The sequence below is a fragment of the Botryllus schlosseri genome, chromosome 10 (genome assembly GCF_051294905.1).
Source record: "Botryllus schlosseri isolate E-star chromosome 10, Bs_hap1, whole genome shotgun sequence".
NCBI lineage: Eukaryota > Metazoa > Chordata > Ascidiacea > Stolidobranchia > Styelidae > Botryllus > Botryllus schlosseri.
The window spans coordinates 19,316,905-19,336,668 of NC_137245.1; the positions used below are offsets into that span (position 1 = coordinate 19,316,905).

The 19,764-nt window shown below is 39.6% G+C and overlaps 2 protein-coding genes and 1 long non-coding RNA gene across 3 annotated transcripts in view; 2 read left to right on the forward strand and 1 right to left on the reverse strand.

Moving 5' to 3' along the window:
* The first annotated feature begins 1,094 nt into the window (after positions 1-1,094).
* Positions 1,095-7,249, forward strand: LOC145449078 (uncharacterized). The gene is made up of 3 exons (XM_080327548.1): positions 1,095-1,925; positions 3,876-4,553; positions 6,945-7,249. The coding sequence occupies exons 1-3, from the start codon at positions 1,863-1,865 to the stop codon at positions 6,981-6,983; spliced, it is 780 nt and encodes a 259-aa protein (XP_080183674.1). The 5' UTR covers positions 1,095-1,862; the 3' UTR covers positions 6,984-7,249.
* Positions 7,250-13,687: 6,438 nt separating this feature from the next.
* On the reverse strand, positions 13,688-14,940 carry LOC145448722 (uncharacterized). Its single transcript, XR_013918005.1, has 2 exons — positions 14,133-14,940; positions 13,688-14,068 (listed from the first exon to the last, which is right to left on the reverse strand). It is a non-coding gene; the product is annotated as an uncharacterized LOC145448722 (long non-coding RNA).
* A 431-nt stretch (positions 14,941-15,371) lies between these two features.
* Positions 15,372-19,764, forward strand: part of LOC145448721 (homeobox protein cut-like 1) — a 51,697-nt gene continuing 47,304 nt past the window's right edge. Inside the window, exon 1 of the mRNA XM_080327184.1 lies at positions 15,372-15,604. Coding sequence (XP_080183310.1) covers positions 15,542-15,604 — 63 coding nt within the window. The 5' untranslated portion in view covers positions 15,372-15,541. The remainder of the gene's footprint in view (positions 15,605-19,764) is intronic.

Consider the following 19,764-nt stretch of genomic DNA (forward strand, 5'->3'; position numbering starts at 1 on the left):
ATAGCCGACGAGATGCTGTCCCACAACTGGGGTCTGGCATACTTAATAGAACGAGGTGCTAACCAGCACCTTCTCATTTTCAGGCTCTGTAGTTCAAAGCAGAGGATATGAGGCTTCGGGTACATTCTTGATGACAATTGATAAATGGTTCGATTACATGAATAGCCTACTGGTTATCAAGGCTAAAAGTTTAAGGAGTCGAGAGAAACATTCAAATCTGTAACTGACCCACGGTTAAATTGGCTATCGACGGAATTTTTGGAATACTTAGACAGCTGGGAAACGAATTCCCAAAATTCGCGATTGGAAGGAGAGGTTGACAGATCAAAAATAAAATGGTTTGCGCATTGCCACGAAATCGATGGTCGAAATTGTGAAAAATAGCCTGGGCCGTGGAGCAGACTTTGTGATGACAAGAAAAGTAAATCAGGACACTTTGGAGGCATACTTCGGTACGCAAAGAGAACGTAGGGCAAGGACAAACAATCCTACAATATATCAGTTTGCTACCAACATGTTGAACTTGGCTGTGTTGAAGCAACCAATCGAAGCACCAACAAATTCCGACGTCAAGTTATGACTATGTAGGATGTATATAGCTACAGTATGATCGACATTTTGTTAAATATACTGTTCTTTGCAATGATATGCTGTTAGTTTGCAATTTCGTAGTCATTTAATCTTATGGTTCTGCTGTTTCCAAGGACAGGTTTAGAAGCACAACACGTTCGAAAAAAAACGCGTTTAATAATTATTACTCAAACTCACATTATCGAGTATTCCGTTGAGTTCTAGCTGAGTCATATCGAATGTCACACCAATAATAAGAGCGTGAGTAACAAAAGTTATGCCCCAGTAGAGCGGATCTATACCCCAAGCACTACAGTACAGATATTTATTGTGAAGATAAAAGTCACAGTTAACGTCCGATATCAATATCTCCACAGTTTAAATCTCCGAACGTCCCTCTTAATCTGACGTTACAACTACGTCATCTTCATTCTGAAACATAATTATGAGCAACGCGTCATTCAACTTTTCATGATGGCTGGTTCAACAGAACAGCAATGGGAAAGTACTGTCTGATTCCACTTGACTTTCACTCATCTATTCAGAACATGAAATAGTTAGTATATCATCAGTTACTATAGCTATTACTTCTTCGAGTTCTTCCTCAGTCAGATCCATCGGCTAGAATGCAGAATACGCACAGCTCCAAGTAGCAAATGGCTGCAGAAAATAAAGTCGCAGCCTTACACTCGGTGTCGCTGCACGGAACAACAGCAGCACTTCCCGGGCCCGGCTGGTTTGTAAATGCGATGGTCCGGGTCCAACTCTGGCTGCTATTTTGCTCCGTTCGATATTGAAACTATAGCCTTTACATAGGCTATGATTGCAACTGTAATGTACAATCTCTTCTGGAATCATGGAAAACAGCGTTTCAAGTTGAAACGATTACATCGCCTCTTGGTTTTGGGGTTTCCCCATGCTTTCCGGTACATTTCAACTTCCGCCTTTGCGCATTTTGCTGTTTTGGTTGAACTATAGAGTATATAGTATATATAGAGTATATATATAGAGTATATATAGAGTATATAGTCATACTCTATAGTTGAACTACAACTCAGTAGTGGAACCCATTGAGCACTGAGCTAGATAAACCCGACAGTCCGATGCCCGTGCGGACATAGACGCCTAGGCGGTCTACCTAATCCCAGAAGTGTTGGGCACACTAGTGAAAAGTGTATTGTAGGCGTTGTAAAGTTAAGAGATACTGCGGCTACAATCAGATTGTCCATCAATCTTTGATATCAGCATTTCACACATCAAAACTTGTGTCTGAACTGTCTGTTCTCGGTGCAATGGAAAGATCGCCATCTACGACTGAGTCTGATGCAACCAGGGAGTTACCGATTGCGATTGAGGTAAATATTTCCTTCAATATATAACATCTAGAAGATTTAGTTCTAATTTAAAATCAGGGATATCGATATATAGAGTTCTCGTTATCAGAGTTAGTACCTGTATTGAATAGCGTAGTGGTATTCAAGAAATCAACCCGAATATTTTTGGCTGACACTCGTCAGGTTCTAATCGCCAGCAACTACCAGTGAATGGAAAAGAACATCGTATATTCGTTTATCAAAAATCACGTCCCTATGTGCCAGAGTGGAATTGGTGGCAACGTCACCGTCGTCACGCAGAACTTTCGGCACTTATTCGATAGCAGGAAGACATCAAACAATGTTCACCATGATTAGCAATAAATGTTTCTCATGACCACGTCAAAATTTCTAAACGTCAAAATAAAATATATTTTTAGGGTTGGGGAGGGGATATTAGGGTTGCGTAGTGGGATATTAGGGTGGGTGGGGTATATTAGGGTTGGGGGTGAGGTATGATAGGGTTGGGTAGTGGATATTAGTGTTAGGGTTGGTGGATGATGGTGATATTGGGGTTGGGGGAGGGGGATATTACGGTTGTGGTGGGGGATATTAGGGTTGGGGAGGAGGGATATTAGGGTTGGGGAAGGGAGGATATTAGGGTTAGGGTCAAAGTTGGCGTCAGGGTATCCCTAGATTAGGTTGGAGGAGGGGTATATTTGGGTTGGGGAGGCGGTATTAGCATTGGAGGTGGGGGGATATTAGGGTTGAAGGTGAGTTAGGGTCAAAGTTGGGGTTAGGGTATCCCAAGATTGGGGTTGGGGTAAGGGACACGATATCTAACCATAATATCCCCTCCCTAATCTTGGGATACCCTAACCCACCTCCAGACCTAATATCCCCCCGTCCCTAACCCTAATATTCCCTCCTCCAACCCTAATCTTGGGATACCCTAACCCACCTCCAACCCTAATATCCCCCACCTCCAATGCTAATACCGCCTTCCCCAACCCAAATATCCCCTTCCTCCTACCCTAATCTCGGGATACGCTAAGCCTAACCCACCTACAACCCTAATATCCCCCCTTCCCTTCCCAACCCAAATCTCCGTCTCCAGAGGCAAAAACAATTTATTTTGATGTTTATAAATTTTGACGTGTTCATGAGAAACATTCATTGGTGATTATGGTGAACATTGTTCGATGTCTTCCCACTATCGAAGGAACGCCGAACTTTCTGTTTGATCACTTAGTTATTCTATGCAGAAAAGCTCGCATCACGCAGGATTTATTTCAAAAAATGAACTGAGACTCCTTAGGGGCCTATGTGTAGCCTACATATTTTTCGGTTTTAACGCCCCTGTACGGCCCTGTACAGTGTACAAGGCCGTACTGGACACCGCTAGGGTTACCAGACGTCCTCCTTTTTCAGGTTTTTGAAAATGTCCTCCGAGGGCGTCTAAATGTCCTCCATTTTGAGATTTTGTCCTCTTTTTTGAAAAATTTGGTTAAATATATATAGGCCAAAATTCAACTGATATACAGTAGCCTAAATCAATACTGAAGTAATGCTCCGGCGGCTGTTTCGGGAGCTGAGCCGGGAAGTCGACCTTTTTTTTTAGCCAACCAACTAATAATGAGAAGGAAAAACTGTATTTTGGGAGCCGAGAGAGAAAGTTGATCTTTTTTTCCTTTTTTGTCAATTGACCACGAAGTGGAAACAATTTACCATTTTTTCAAGATTTTTCTCCAGTACCAGTATTCTAATTAAAAAAGTGTCCTCTCTCGATTCCAGAATATGGTAACCCTACCACTCACCTTCTCCAAATAGTTTCTACATATGATAAAAATAGGTCTTTCAAGCGAGTAATTACTCATTGTACTGTAATATGCCGAATAAACAAAAATATTGAACTATATTATGATCAAACAATTGTGTCTAGTGATGCTTGTTCAGTTGTTCTGAAATTACATGTAGGCTATTCTTTTCCAGAAAACCCCCCAAAATAAGGAGGCTTTCACCATAGGAATTTTCCATTCCATGGAGGACTTCAAAATCGCTGAAAGACTTGTCAAAATACTGAGCAGCCTGGATTACCATCCCGAATGTTGCGATTTTTTCCAGGCAGGTGTTCCAAAGACTGAAACTTTGGACGATTTTATATCGTCTCATAATGTCTGCGTTTGGGTAGCTACGAAAGCATCACTGAAAGAATCCTTGATGAAATCTGCAAGGCATATTGCGCAACACGCTGCCATCGTGACGCCGAACCCTACTACTCACTTCATTACATTTCTACCTGCAGAAGCTTTAAGTCTAAAACTGCCCAGCATACTTGAAGCCTACAGCCCACTCCGAGAAGATGAGTTTTTTGAGAAAAGACTCGTTAGCACATTTAAGCGATTGAAAGAGAAGTGCGCCGGGATGCAGCGCTGTATGACAATTCCAACTTCAGACCAGAACATTATCACGGAATCAAGTCCAGCTAATCTTAATGCCTATCCTTATCGTCGAGACTGCACTGAACAAGACAATGCAGTCGGTGATGCTACTCGTAATGAACGTGATATTGAAAGCGATGGGGAACAAAATATCACCGATACACCTATGCAAAATAGGGGACAGGTTGTCATCAACAATTACAACATCTCTGGTGCGACAAATGTTTCGGTATGAATGATTTATGTTTTTTTCTATGATCTTCTTCCCTTCACCTCATAACTGCTGTAGTTTATTCTGGGTGGCTATCCATTCATTCTCTACAACCTTATCGTAAATCTTCTGATTAGGAAGTTCTGGTTTCACAGAGTCTGACATGTGATACTATGATATGTTATGAACGGACTCAAAAGCACTAGTACGCCAGTACGGTACTATTTGAAGTATTCAAGTTCGTTTTGTCTACCTTCGTCGCTACCCAACCCAAGTGGTTGTATTTCGGGCTGGGCAAAGTCGAGTACCTTAGTGATTCGATTTTGACTCTCGTATTATGCTTCGAGTCGAGTGTTTGAGTATCACTCATTATGACGTCACAACCTAATTTGATATGTCAAAGCTCAAATATGCCTCTTTATGCCACCACAAAGAATACAATGTCTGTTATCCATCACATCATGACCATAGGAGCTGAACTCCAATTTTCTGTAGGTATGCGGGATCGATGACGTCACAGAGGGGTGACGTCGGAATTGACAAATGAGCCGACTCGCATGTGTACAATATCACCAATTACCTGTCGCTAGTATATGGTGACAAAATTACGATACTATCATGAAGTGAAGTAGCCAGTCGGCCACCGGCTGAATTGGTAGATTTTGATTTCAAATTTACCACTAACGTTACATGGATATGGGTATGCCTCATACCCAAAGAAATTCTTGGGTAGGTGCGGCATATCTAGCATACCAGAGTTCGGCGCCTACGGTCACAACAACTTGATGATGCAGACCATGTATGATGGTAATTCAGACAGGTGGTCAAAGTAGTCAGGAATCTACTCGAATTGAAGTAGAAGTAATGGCACTAAAATCTACTCATGTAAGTAAGTAGTTGTGAGTAGCAGTTACGAATAGTCTCTCATGGATGGTCAAAAGATGGAAATGGCAACAGTGCAACTAGTTTTGAACTGCCTCCTGCATATGCTCCGTACAAAAGAACTCAGATTATAATTAGAAAGTCTCTCCATAACAACACCGTGCATAGAGAGACAACTATAATTTTTAAACAGAGAATATATTTCATATACTTTGTCCACACAGTTTCCACAGTGGTTGACACTGAATGGTCCAGCGCATAAAAGTCAAGTACTGCTTTTTCCATGTGTGAACACACCCTGTGTGGCTAGAATGCTAGAACGATAAGACACCACCGCCTGCACCGTCGAGATGCTTTGACGATGGAGATGGGGAGAGAATGATGGCCAGATTACGATACGATAGCTCCATCTGAGCCGTATTGACTGTGATGAAGCATATCATATTGGCGGCAAAACGTACTTTTCACTCCATATTTGTTTTGCGCGAGGCACGACAGAGATTCCGAATTTTCCTTAAATTTTGTCGTAGTTAAATTATTGCTGGTACTCAAAGAAAACAGTCTCTAAATTTCACAGTCTGTCTTTCTCTCACCCTCCCATTCTATAATTCTACTTTACAAATTGCATATGGTGAAAAGTAAGTAAGTAAATCACAAAATATGACAAATCAGAAGACACAAGAGATTAGATCTACTTAAGGAAGTACTAGTAGAGAAAAAAAACTGGAATTACTTTGTTACTTGCCACCTCTGGTAACAGACTAACTATCGCTCTCATTTGCATCGCCATCAGTCATTCCGTGTTAGTAGAAAAGATCCATCTTGCAGTTTAGAATACCGTCACAGTTGATGCACTAACAACAGTCTGCTATGCTTTGTCCCCATATACTAATTCATTTTGACTTGTACTTTTGGCATGCATTGAAAATAGCTACTTCTAAATGAGTACAAAAATTGCAGCATTCTACTTCTACCCTGAGTTGGTCAAGGTAGTCAGCATCGGTACTCGTGGAGATGTAGAAGTAACGCCGTAAATCTCTGCTAAATTACAAGTAGATGTGGTGATTTCCTAGACTCATCAAAACTACTTCATGTTGAAGCAGTATGCGAAGGTCTGAAAGTACTAAGTAGTCTCATGAAGTGGATTGGTTTAAATTAATCGGAAGAAGCTGCATTTGAAATCGCGGCTGTAGCTTCGCGACTAATAAAAAATGACAAAAGACACCACAAATTAGACAAATAGGTTCGATTTTTGAAAATATATTCAGTTACCTTGATACAGGAGGTATATCGCCCAGTTATGACAATTTTACTCATGAAATTGATTTGAAAATGTCCCAAAATTATTTACTTTACGAAATCCGAAGTGTCGAAGTAAGTAGTTTCAACTACAAACTGTAGAAGTGGATGTCATAATCTCCCGAGTAAGTATCGCAAGTATAGGCAAAACCTACTTGAAAATCAAACTGTGTCAAAGTATTCAACAGGAAATATCCCTGGACAATGAGATCTATTTTCTTCTTGTAGATAATTGTCGGTGATGGGAATGACCAGGAACCAAGTTGACACAGCGGTACGGAATGTAAAGTCTAGTGATTGTTATGACGGATCAAAGCGTGATGATGATGAAGCGTAAAGATCACTTGAAATACATTATTTTGTTGCTTATCCGTCACTGGGTTTTATAATGGAATTTATTGGGTGGGAGGACAACAATTTCTGTTCCATGTTTCTATTTGCATCATGTGAAAAATTGCTCATTTCAGTCATGAATTCAAATTTTAGCAGTTCAACCTGTATTTGTTCAAATTATTACATCATAGCCATACTGATGCTTGGATGTTTGGCGATGGTGCAGTTACCTCAATCAACCTTCTTTAGTTATATAATTAGGGAGTTGAGGCAGGCAGCGGAATTAGGTAGCAGATAATATAATTGGAAATATTGGATTTATTTGACTGATGGTGTATGAAGGTCAGAGTTGTCAGTGACGAAAGACTGAAGATTTCGGAGTAACCTACTCAGGTAAGTTTTGCACTACTTACTCAGGTGGCTATGATTCTAGGCTACTACCGCATATCTTTCAAGTTTAGTACACCTAATCTCTTCATCGTTGACTTGTTGGATGACGACAATCAGGCCCCTTTTGGGGCCCTAGCTCTGATATGGTACTGGCTCGAGCGCAGTCTTACTGATGGCAGCCCCCCAACACAGGATGCCATATTGTGACTCCGATTGGATTAAGGATTTGAAAAGTATCGGAAGAACCAGGGACTTGGAGCATTCGTAAATTTCAAACTGCTACAGTTCAGGAACTCTGAGGAGGACGTATGATAACCCTAGATTTGGCAACATAATTCAACGCCAAATGCACCGTGTCAGAAACAATTTGAACTACAAACTCAAAAGTAACATTGCCCGACAGTTCAATATTACGACTACGAGTGTATCAAGCAGACAGTAATGAATTTACGGAACTGATGATTACAACTGGAAAGCGCGCATCCGATCACCATTTGTAATTCTTCTATCCAACATCAGGAGAGCGGACATCCCATTGACCAGCTCGCATTGCAATGATTGTAGACGGACTACAGTGGTGTTGTGGCAGCGGCTTTTATGCATTTTCATTTTGAAGTTCGCAAATCATTACTGGAGTAAACGATCATGCGCTGGGGTGAATTTCAATTCGTAGACGATAACACACTGTCCAATTTCGCGCTACGATTGGAAAACTATCATCAACTAAATTTCAAAACTAGTGTTTTTTTGTCGATCTAGTGTGTTTTAGTTGGCAAATCTAGTGTTTTAACGAACCTCGAGTGTAAACACTGTTGGTCAGGAGACCCCTTTTGTTTGGTAATCACCTTCCTATCTTTTCATTGTATCGCACTTTAGTGGTGTATTGAACCGATAAAATTACCAATTAACCGAACCAAAAGACTTGTTCATTGCGACGAGTTGCGATCGCAGTTTCATGGAGTTCCACGTCACTATGGCGACTGCCCACTTCTGAAAATTACGAGGTTGTAAGTAGGGCTGGGCACAATGATTCGAGTACTCGAATCTGAATCGAGTAGCCTACTAATTTTAATGATTCGAGTCGATTATAGTAAAATACGATTTATTCGACTACTGAAATTAATTGTTAATGTTAATTTATCAACGAGAATTGTAGTTTCGATACTTATTTTCACTTTTTAGGCCATGACACCTTGATTGCAGGTATCGTAGCATACTAAACATATAGTACAAAGCTACGAAGGGTACCGGACGTAGCACATTTCTGAACTCATGATTGTCCCACAACATTGTCACCAAGTGGAATCAAATCGGTATTGTCGAAAAAATACCAAAGTATCTTTTATGAGATGGATAAAAGACATATTCTTTGTGGGGGGCATAAACGGTACATATTTGAACTTTGACGTATGACATTCTGTTATGACGTCATAATGAGTGATACTCGATTACTCGACTCGACTCGAAGCATATTACGTGATTCAGAATCGAATCATTCAGGTACTCGATTTTGCCCAGCCCTAGTCGTAAGTATAGGTAGCAGTGTTGGGATGAGTCGACTGAACTTTTTCGTATGACTTGACATTGACTCGAGTCACTTTGGAAAAATAACTTGGCTTGACTTGACTCGGAGCTTCCAAAATGTGCATTGACTATCGTGACTCGGAGGAAAATTTACGAGTCGATTTCAAGTCATCAAGTAAACGCTGTCGTAGAAATCTGATCACTGTATCTTGTTATGTTCAGATTGTTCGGGATACGCCGGTGTCACTTGTGAGAGCAACCAGTCATTCACTGATTCTCGTTACACTGATCCTCCATTGTTACATCACAAATAAATTGACCGCAAACTAAACGATCACAGCTTATACTAGGGGTGGGCAATTATTTTCCTCCGAGAGCCAAATGAGAAGACGAAAATACGTTGGCGGGCCGACTGAAACATTTTAGCTACATTCTACAGGGTATTTTAATTTTATTTCTAAAATTACATTGTTAATAAATGATGCCAAGTGAATGTGTCAGGTAATGAGAAATTTTGCCGTCATGATTCGAAACAATGCTAAACACGATACATTTTCAACTCTCTTTAAACCCCTATCCACATTCTTCTAATAATACTCTAAATCTGTGGTTCTCAAACTTTTTTAGGCACGTCTCCCTTTATGATAGGGAATAATTTCGCGCCCTCTTTTCATGATATCACAAAATATTATAAAGAGCAACCAGAATGCTCGCAATCCCAACAGATAGTTTGACGGCATGGAAATACCGCTGTTGATGAGTGAATTCTGAAATATCGCAGTCGGACAATACACAGAGCAACATCTGTAAGTGGCCGATAAATTGCGCGGAGTGCGAAAAATTTTTCATTAAACTTCGGCTTGGCGCGCCTCTTCTGATGCATTCACGCCCCCCAGTTCGAGAACCCCTGCACTGAAATGTATATGCAATAGCACAGAGCTTATTTTCTAGATCACTGCCTTCCAAGCCATGTGCATCTTTCTAAGTCTTGATGTTAAGCGAAGCTAGCATTTTTCTGAACTTCGATCGCCCTACCTTGACCGAGTGTTTCGTATTTTTTGTCATAAGACGGACATTAATTAAAATCCTTAATCTCGGAGACATGTTCGGCTAAAACTAAGAGGACGGGTTTACCCCTGAGTCCAATACAAATATTTAGTGCTCGAAAGTCTAAAAGTCTAAATCTTTGAATTTCATTTTTCAGCTTTCTTTCTTTGGCATGCGCGTTAATCCTTTATAGGTGATAAATATGATGAGTCATAGTAATCGCGGGCATTGATTGACTTGTGTTACGAATTAGGGATTTGGAAACGTATCACGTAACAATTTCAAACACATACCGTATAATGCGTAATTGACAATGACAACAAAGAAGGTTTGAACTAAACTATATGAAAAGAGTGATTTCTTGTAACTTTAATTGCTACTCAGACTTAGCCACATTACCTTTATTTTAAATCCGGATTACGCATGCGAGGTACGTAGGCAGCGTAATCGTGACATAATGAACAGTGAACACTGAACAGGCTTCAAAGTAAACGAATTTCCTGTTGAGTTGATACAGCCTATTGTTTTAGTCATTCAAAAAGCAGGTTATTTGAATTCCAAGCAACCTTTCGCGGGCCGCACAGAATAGCTTCGCGGGCCGCATTTGGCCCGCGGGCCGCACTTTGCCCAGTACGCTGTCGAAGTACTAGTAGAAGATTAATGTAAATATAGCAATGTGTCTCTGTTTCTTAGACGGCTCAATGCTCACGTTGCGCAGTGCTCACAATTACCAATCCTCTTGTATGATTTAAATCGAACTAATGTAGTTTGTGCGTTTATATTCTCAGGGATGTGTAGACGGATAGTGCAGGCTATTGTATCATATCAGTTTGTTTCAACTACTCGAAGCTTCGCATTAGGTCCCATATTTTGGCTGATAACAACTGACTGCATCATGTAGCTGTACAGTTACTCCCGTATTCTATTAGCAGTTCTACGTGTGCGTGAGGGATACAACGTCTTTTTGCATGTATATTAAACTAGGCTTTTCATATTTTGGAAATCTAAAAAGAGGACACTGTTTCAGAAATTTGAGACTTGCAAAACCGGAGAAGAATTCTCAAAAACCGGTGAATTTTCCCCACTTTGTGATCGGTTGACTAAAAAAAGGTCATCTCTTCCGCTATAACGTTTTTCTACCCGCTTTGCTAGGTGGATGCAAGCGGTGCGCATCTCGTATTCCCAATGTTGTCTCCAGCGGAGACAATTGAAGCGTAGCCATTTTGTCTCCTTGGCTACCTAGTCGTCGGAAATTTTACCTGGGCGCTTATGGGTTTACGCATTGTACCTTCATAAAACGGACTAATAATCAGGTACTGTTAGTTATCAGCCGTCCATCTTTTGATATTGCGTTTATACTAAACCATTTATTACTATAACTTACAGATTATAACATCGGGAATTCTGGGAATAGAATAAGAAGCACGATAGAAACAGGAGATAACTCAGATGGCAGAACAGCAGTTAGCTATAGAAGTAAGATTCACAACTCTGAACTAATATCACTGATCACTGGGTGATCCTTTTAAATTTTTCATCCATATGCATTTTCACATCCATGTACAGGTGATTCCAAGATAATGTCGATGGAGGGGGGGGGGGGATCAGTCGGTCAGGTGTCCTGTGCTTATAAGTTATAAGCCTATGGCTGTACAAAACGTTTGAAGGCAGTATCGAGTTTGTGAGGAGTTATAGCGAGGATGAGGAAATGCAGTGTAAGCGGCGATATCCACTTACTTTTCATCTGTGAAATTTTAGCATTTATAAGGGAGAAAATTTTTCATCTAACACTTTGCTTGAAGCCAGCTTGACACTTTGAAAAATTTTATATTTACAGATACATGAACAGACGAATCTTGTATTATGCATTAGTTTGCAGCTGAAGGAATGCTTAAGAACACCTGATTATTACTATGGTATGTGTTCAGTTTCCCTTGGAAGCAATGATGCTCTAAAGAACGAATGGATTAGAGACATCAAGAGAGAAAATTGGAAGCCCTCAAAATATTAAAGGATCTGCTCCAAAGTCCAAAGAATGGAAAGAGCTCTGAAACAATGGAATGAGCAAGAAAGAGCCGCGGAATAGAGACTAACATCGAAAGGAACTGTGACATCGAGCAGACGAGCACTAGGCCAAGGTGGATGCCAGTTTGAGAAACTGCAACTGGTCGTTCGGCATGCTCCTATCTGTGTGTGTCTTGTTCAGATGAAAATATAATCTGACGATTTTTGCTTCATTTTCACCAGCGGCCTGACTTTTCCGTGCTTAGTAGCAATTTGGTCGAAAAGCTGTCACAGACCCAATGAAATCGTCTCGAGACCCTCACTTAAATAGGGGGTGGAATTTCTACGGAAATCATTTATGTATAATTATTAGGGCGTTTTTTTTTACATGTCAAAATTGTAGCGTTAGGTCAAAATTTGTCAAAATTTTTCATGAAGTCAAAATTTTTTCGACATCTGCATTTCGTTTGTATCGTAGATTTTGCACTGTCGGTGTACTTATCATTTGATATTTTACAGCTTGTAGCCTATTTTATAGGCCTACCGTTGTAAACGGCTAATTGTCTGCTCATTGTGAATCGTAAACGGTCAAATAAAACAAATAGGTAGACATGGTGTTATGGTCAACGTACCGCAATATCCTAACTGAAGAAAGACTTCTTGGACATTGCATCATTCTTACATTAAGAAGCGCACAATGAAAAATTGTGATGTAGACAACATTGTCAGAATAAAGCAACACTGTGAGTCACCAGCAGTGTACGCACAACTTGAGTGTTGTCAGCCAACAACTGCTGCTGTTAAACGTCTTTGGCAAGCTTCTTAGTAAGGACATGCACTTTCTACCCAAGAATGTAGGGAAGTATCTCTCGTTGTACTACAACATCTTTTAATTATTTCTACCATAATACATATTGTAACCACTGGAATTCTTCATAGGGCCAGATTTCGTTAAAATATTGTTTTTTTTTCATGTAAAAAGTTCCCGGTTTCTAAGCCAAAAACGGGTTTTTCAGGCCAAACTGCGTCGTTAGGACAGTCAGTTCCAGCCGGAAATGAAGATTGAGTGGTACAATTTTGAAATTATGTGGGAAAACACCTAATTTGCATACGTTAGGTCAAAATTTGGTCAAGTTTCAATTTGGTCAGCCCTATTAATTATACATACATACATCTAGCTAAAAATGGCCAAAAGAAAATACTATTGTACAGAACTAGTTCCATATATTTTAACAGTTCTACCTTAAAAATCTTAAAACCTCGTATACCCAGTGTGTCTTCCGATACAACCCTAAAGCCAGATTTTACCCAAAAGATTTCAATGTTGACAATCGGCAACTATATCAACTCCACCAGGAATTATTTCAGTAGCATCAATATCAACATGTCTCTTTCTTGGCTAGTTCTGTTTTACATGCAAGTGTTCAGCATTCCTGACACTCAAGCAATTACATGAATTAGTTTTGTTGTTCTGTTTCTGATATTTTGGTTTTACAGTGTACCGTATTCAATGACAAGCCTATTTGGTCATCTCAATCAGCAAGAAACTAATTATCCTTCTTTATTTCGGTGTCACAAAAGACTGGCATATTTCCGGCAACGTTGAAAACTATTTATTGCCCAGTTGAACCATACTCTTTCTATGTGGATCGCTAAAATAAAAATACCGTATATCACAATGATCTCGTTGATATATTTCTGGTGCATAGAACCGTATAGTCATAGTGCAATTACAGTTTAATAACCATGGCAAAATCATGGACAGGGCAGAAGCAGTTTAGGTTTAGATAACTTCTTTGAGACATCGAGAGCAAACTTGATGTGTTCCTGCACTCGCAAGCAAACATCACCGAAGGCGATTGACATCACTGGATTCACTGCTACTCAAGACTGCTTCACGTTGAGTTTGATGTAGTCAGAAGCTAATCGTTGAAATATTCGCGTCGCAATGCGGTATCCCTTGGAAGTTACACACGAGTCTTCGCCGTTTTAGATCCATCTAGGGATACGGAAGTCGCAAATGCAATCCATGGCGTCATTCCAGGCTGACATACCTATTAGAAAGGGTATACTATAGTTCATTAATATGGTCTGTGTTAGTTTTGTGATAAAACATACTTATTCCAGACGAAAACCCCTCGAAAAGCGTAAAAACACGGAAAATCCCAGTAGTTCACCATAAGCACCAGTGCGCAAGTAGGTAGCCAGAGCTGTTTTTCAATTTTCTCCGCCGTCACGGTAAGCTGCGCACTCCAGTTTATATAGCTCAGTGGGTGGATGACTAAAAAAAAAAGGTCATCTTTCCGCCCAGAACTAAAATAACCGTTTTTCACCCCGAAATGCCCACCGGAGCGTCAGTTCTGTGCTAATTTACGGCATATCGCTCGCAATTCGCTCTAAATTTACCTAAATTCTCAAAAAAGAGGACAACATCTCAAAAAAGAGGACAAAAGGGCGTCCTCCGAGGACACTTTCAAAAAAGTCAAAAAAGAGGACAAATCCTCTTAAAAGAGGACGTATGGTAACCCTAGTGAAACTAGATATTCGGTATTTGATTCAAGATAAATGATCAATTATAATCTGTCTTTCACACAGCTATAGCAAAATGTAATGACTTTGAATCATTACTCGTATAATTCAGAAATTCAATTTGACTTGAATTGTGACTTCACTCGTGACTTGACTTGACTCGAGACACGTCCAAAAACGAGTAGCTTGGCTTGACTCGAGTCACCTTTGAAAATCGATTGACTTGACTTGACTTGAGTCCAAATCTGCAATGACTCGAGATGACTTGTGACTCGAAGGTTGTGACTCCCAACACTGATATGTAGACTGTCTTTATTGTAGAGCGATAAGACACAATGCGATGTAATAAATAGATAGGAGGCTGCCGAACGACCAGTTGCGGTCTCTTGGACAGGCATCAACCTCGACCTAGGGCCATAGATGTCACAGTTCTCCTTTCGATGTTAGTCTCAATTCCGCGGCTCTTTCATGCTCTTCCTATTTTTTGCGAGTGCGCTCTTTCATCGCGTATTTTTCTGGGCTATGTTGTCGCCATTAACCTCCCGGGCAGGCTCTTATCGTCACCACCACGCTATCTCCCCCGCTTGTATTTCGTTCCTTTTTCTCTTCAATTAGTGTGCAATGTGCATGCCTCTTCTATATATATCACCTAGGCCCAGGTGGGTGTCTGATTTTAAAGACTAGTCCAAACCATTTCGACACCTTCCTATCTTTTCATTGTATCACAGTCTTGTAATGACGAAATTCCTAATGATAAATCTGATGCTGATACTATACTGATACTGAAACTCAGACTTTTTCATTAGCTCAGACCGTTCGTGACATCGTTATTTAAATTCAACTTTCCGCATTCGTAGTTGCAAACTTTCGTGAAGTTTGCATATTCAAGCAGGAGCAAGACAAGTGTGTGCTGTATGCGAAAGCACTGAAGCGTTTTTGTTTAGGTAACAAGGTTGCATTTTACGGCTTCTTGAATACATGGATATTAAGAAATAGCAATGACTACAAACATAACTTCTATGCTCAAGTTCTGGAAAGAGTTCAATCTCCCGCAACTACAAGTAAGTTGCTGTGCGTCTATCCTGATCATTTATTTTACTGAATAATTCCTTGAAGTCTTCCGTATTGCTTATATGTATACTTGCGAAAGTCAGTAAGTTCCGAGATTTTCGTTTATAGTCATAGGCCAGACTGGAAACAGTGGTTATTTTCGGCAGTAAGTTGTGTGTAATGTTGCCACTAATTCCACTCTTATGGTCATGGGCAATCCCTTGGGTAAAGCGGTACAGAGAGACGGTGACGTATATTTTGGTAACTAAATATGAGAACTATTACCTAGTCATTACATGGGCATTGCATAGAAAGGCATACAAATGTTAGTGTGTGTGTTGCTCTTTCCTCCAATATGGAATCGGTGTCTCGTGCACACCAAAGATTCTGCTAACTACACACAGGTGTGACGTTTAGAACCGTCTTGGCACACCAAAGATATTACGCTCAACGTACCGGGATTCCAACCTGGCCTGTTACACAGCATTTTCTTGAAATTCGTAGAGATGATGAGTTATTTCGTTAATACATTCGTACATTCAGTAGAATAGTAAATTCATGTGTAGTTGACTGAATATGATCAGTGACAACCTGAAGTACCAGTACTCATTGCCTGAGATTTATCATTATTTTGAAGTGTTTTTTTCTTGTGTGAGTAAACTGCATGTATTCCAATGGGCAATAATGTACCGGATACCCAGATACTGCCGCGCACTCGGCGTAACTAGACTGCACTTGTTTTGTTCACATACTTTTGGACCCTGCAGCAATTGAATTACTGGTACCCGTTTCAAAGTTCTTTCTGAGTTGATGCCGCTCCTCGATCATTGACGTTGAGGTAATTCGAAGTCAGATCAACCAAAAAATGGATTTGGTCTCGACATAGTGTCAGATGTTGCTGAAATTTTGCTCAAAACATCTTGAAGTATATCTGACTAAATTGAAATTCATTTGAAATGAATTACTTGAGTAGTTTTCAAGTTATTTCATGATGAAAACCATGCTTTTTAGGCTCATTCAACTGTGACATTGAAGGGTAGTTTTTAGGCATACTTGAAATTGTCTTTAAATGAGCTACTTTGACCTTAGAATGTTTTTCACTTTGCTACATGTTGTATAAATTGATCTATTCCATCATGCAAGTGTGAAATTTATGATTTTTGGCGCACAGCACAGAATGTAGCTCAAGTTAAAAGCCAGTGGCTCTGAAAATAACTCAAGTGGAACAATATTTCGGGAGTCTTCCTCTCATTTCTGTCTTCTTAAAAAATGTTATGAAGGGTGGCATATGAAAGCTGTCGTAACATGGAATCCTTAGGAAATAACTTTTTATGTAACAGTTACTTACCAAGTTATCAAAACAGGGTGTATTTTAGGTCATGAATATGTAGTGAATTTCCCAAAAAATAATGCTTGGTGTGCATGCTAGGTGCTAGCTGCTGTGTTACCTTGGGCAAAATTCCAGCATATAACTCAATTTCTAAGAGTTCTATGTTCTAACAGTGGTTTCTGTGGGTAATGAGTTGTATTTTGGGCTATCAACCAAAGATCAGTAATTTTTGTCTTGCCGGATAGAATAGATCAATTTACATAGCATAGCAAAGAGCACAGATCTCTCTTGTCAAAGTTAGCTTATTTGCAGACAATCTCAAACCAGCCTAGAAATACTTGAATTTCACGGTTGAATGAGGATAAAAAGCTTGTTTTTTATGATGCAATAACTTGAAAACTACTTACCGGTATGTAATTCATTTGAAATATATTGATATTTGCACAGATATACTTCATGATGTTTTCAGTCAAATTTCAGCAAAATCTGAAACTTGAAGAGATACCCAGTCTTTTGATTAATCCCAAATTAAATTACCCCATGGATTCAGAAGTATTTATGTAGAGTTAATTTAGAGGTACTACGCATCGAATATTAGTTACATGTTAGGCATGTTCCTCTCCAAACCAGCTTTTGTGTGACATGTTACTTTCCAATTTTCGTGTGGACAGCATTGCGCTAGATATATTTGAAGTTCATTTTACGCATGAACGATTTTGAAAAAGTGTCACTTGACAAGGCTGGTTTTAACCCCTGACCCCATTTGAATGGGAGAAAATTTTCCCTTCACTAGCAAGAGTTTCTTCTATCATTAGACACCATAATCCTCTCTAAACTACTGGACTATGCTGTTTTATGACCTTTACTGTAACAAGGAATGTATAAGTAGTTGAACTTCATGTTTGAGTGAGCACAAAAGGGTCATTTTTTAAGATGCGATAACTTTGTGATGGGGGGACCAGTTTTGAAAAAATTAAGTTTGCTGCACTCAGGCCTGGATACTAGATTTATCCCTCCATTTTCATTGTATTGATTTGACATGGAATTACCCGTTGGTAGAACTCGAATTTAAAATGGTGTTAGCCTCTTTGACGCGCCGATGTGATGCATCGTATTTCCAGAAGATGCAGTTTTGGGAGTCTGCACACCGTTTGTAACCTATCTTCCAAACTGCCAGATGCCGCAATGGAGGAGCATCAGGCTTCTTGATCAGTCTCGTGGGTTCAATCCCCGGCTGGGTCAGATTAAAGACCCGATTGGTTATTGTAACACTGGTATCCCCATCCCCGCTCGGTCTCAGGATAACATGGAGGGGTAGTACGGAACTTAGCAAGCCTTACAAGGCTATCCTGCACTTCCTTGTCGAGCATTATATGCACTCATCGTACGCATGTGCAGTGTGCACAGATCGTGTGCAAGTGTATCAAGAGTTGGTGGTATGCTGCAAAACATCAAGGATAAAAATCACAACGTTCTATCCTATTGCTACACCTTGAAATGTGGTGCTTGATAACTAATCTTTCGCTATGATAACTTACCAGATGTATTGAACCCTTCACCCTTGGTTTCCTGTTTAACTTGTCTAGCTTGTGCGTATTTTGAGACAGATAGTGAGATAGTCAATCCCAATATATATCTCACTGATGTCATGCATGCAGAATTGCTCTACTAGTTATCACAGGTCCACAGCCATCACCATGTAACATGTTAAACCAAGTATAGAATATATGAGCTATTTTTCAGTACCCTAAACTTCTATTCAAATGTTTATGGTAAATGTCATTATATATTCATGTAAATGGCGAGAAATGAAAAAATAAAAAGTTATTCAATTAATTCCAATTTCCAATTTACATGTGCAGTTATTTAATTGCAAACTAACTACTGGACTAGAATACTTTTACAAATTATTTACAAATTATTTAATGAACCCACACATCATCTGCTTGGTATTGTACAATATATATGTGTAATTCATGTGCTTACCAGTAATAAAGTGTGATGAGCTTTGGATGTTTTATGGCCTCTAATTGGTACAGGTCTATAGCGGTAGAGCCTGGAGGCTGCAGAACAAATATTGGATGGGAATTAGTCTACTATGAATTGATATGATAATAATGCTGATTGACCTTTCCCTTGAAATCCTACATATTGTGACAATTTTGTTGACATATCAAACTTCAGTGCTGTATAGCCTATTATGCCAGGAACATTTTATGTACAGTTTCATTCAATTTCAAGTAATATGCCAGATTTAATTAATAGGTCCCGTCTCAGTAAAATTTTCTATTGTGAAGTCACTGTAAAACCCCCCAGAATATATGAAAATATTTCTGTGTTATCCAGCATATTGCTTTCCAAAGTTGAGATTTTCAAATATTTGTATAAAATTGTTGTTAATGTACCTGCTTTCAATGCGGGCCGCACACAATGTTCTTGAGACCCCTGGGCTACATGATACTTGTATATTGCCTATGAAGAGCCCGCAGTCTCAACAATAGCCTATCCTTTGTATGGGCAGGCAGAATCTTGTACTTCGAGAATTATATGGTTAAACCAAGTTAATGTTGTAGCCCGCTCAACTGCAATGTCTGAATCGGTACTGATTTTACAATATCACCCACAGAAAACTGTTCTAGATTTGGACACTGTATTTGGCATCTTTTGCAATATATGGTGTACAAAGTTGGATCAATAAGCTTTATAAGACCAATCCATCACTTCCTGTGTTTGAGTAGATGTGCGTGGAATTTGCTATGTGATATATAGAAAATTTAAAAATTTGCAACTGAGCGCTCAGGGGAAAGGGTGATCAATACCGGAAAATATCAGCAATGGAGT

Excerpts from the sequence above, each read along its gene's own strand:
- LOC145449078 (XM_080327548.1), top strand. The coding sequence starts at position 1,863 with ATGGAAAGATCGCCATCTACGACTGAGTCTGATGCAACCAGGGAGTTA. Across the intron at positions 1,926-3,875 it reads AGTTACCGATTGCGATTGAG|AAAACCCCCCAAAATAAGGA; the intron begins GTAAATATTTCC and ends ATTCTTTTCCAG. Across the intron at positions 4,554-6,944 it reads CTGGTGCGACAAATGTTTCG|ATAATTGTCGGTGATGGGAA; the intron begins GTATGAATGATT and ends TTCTTCTTGTAG.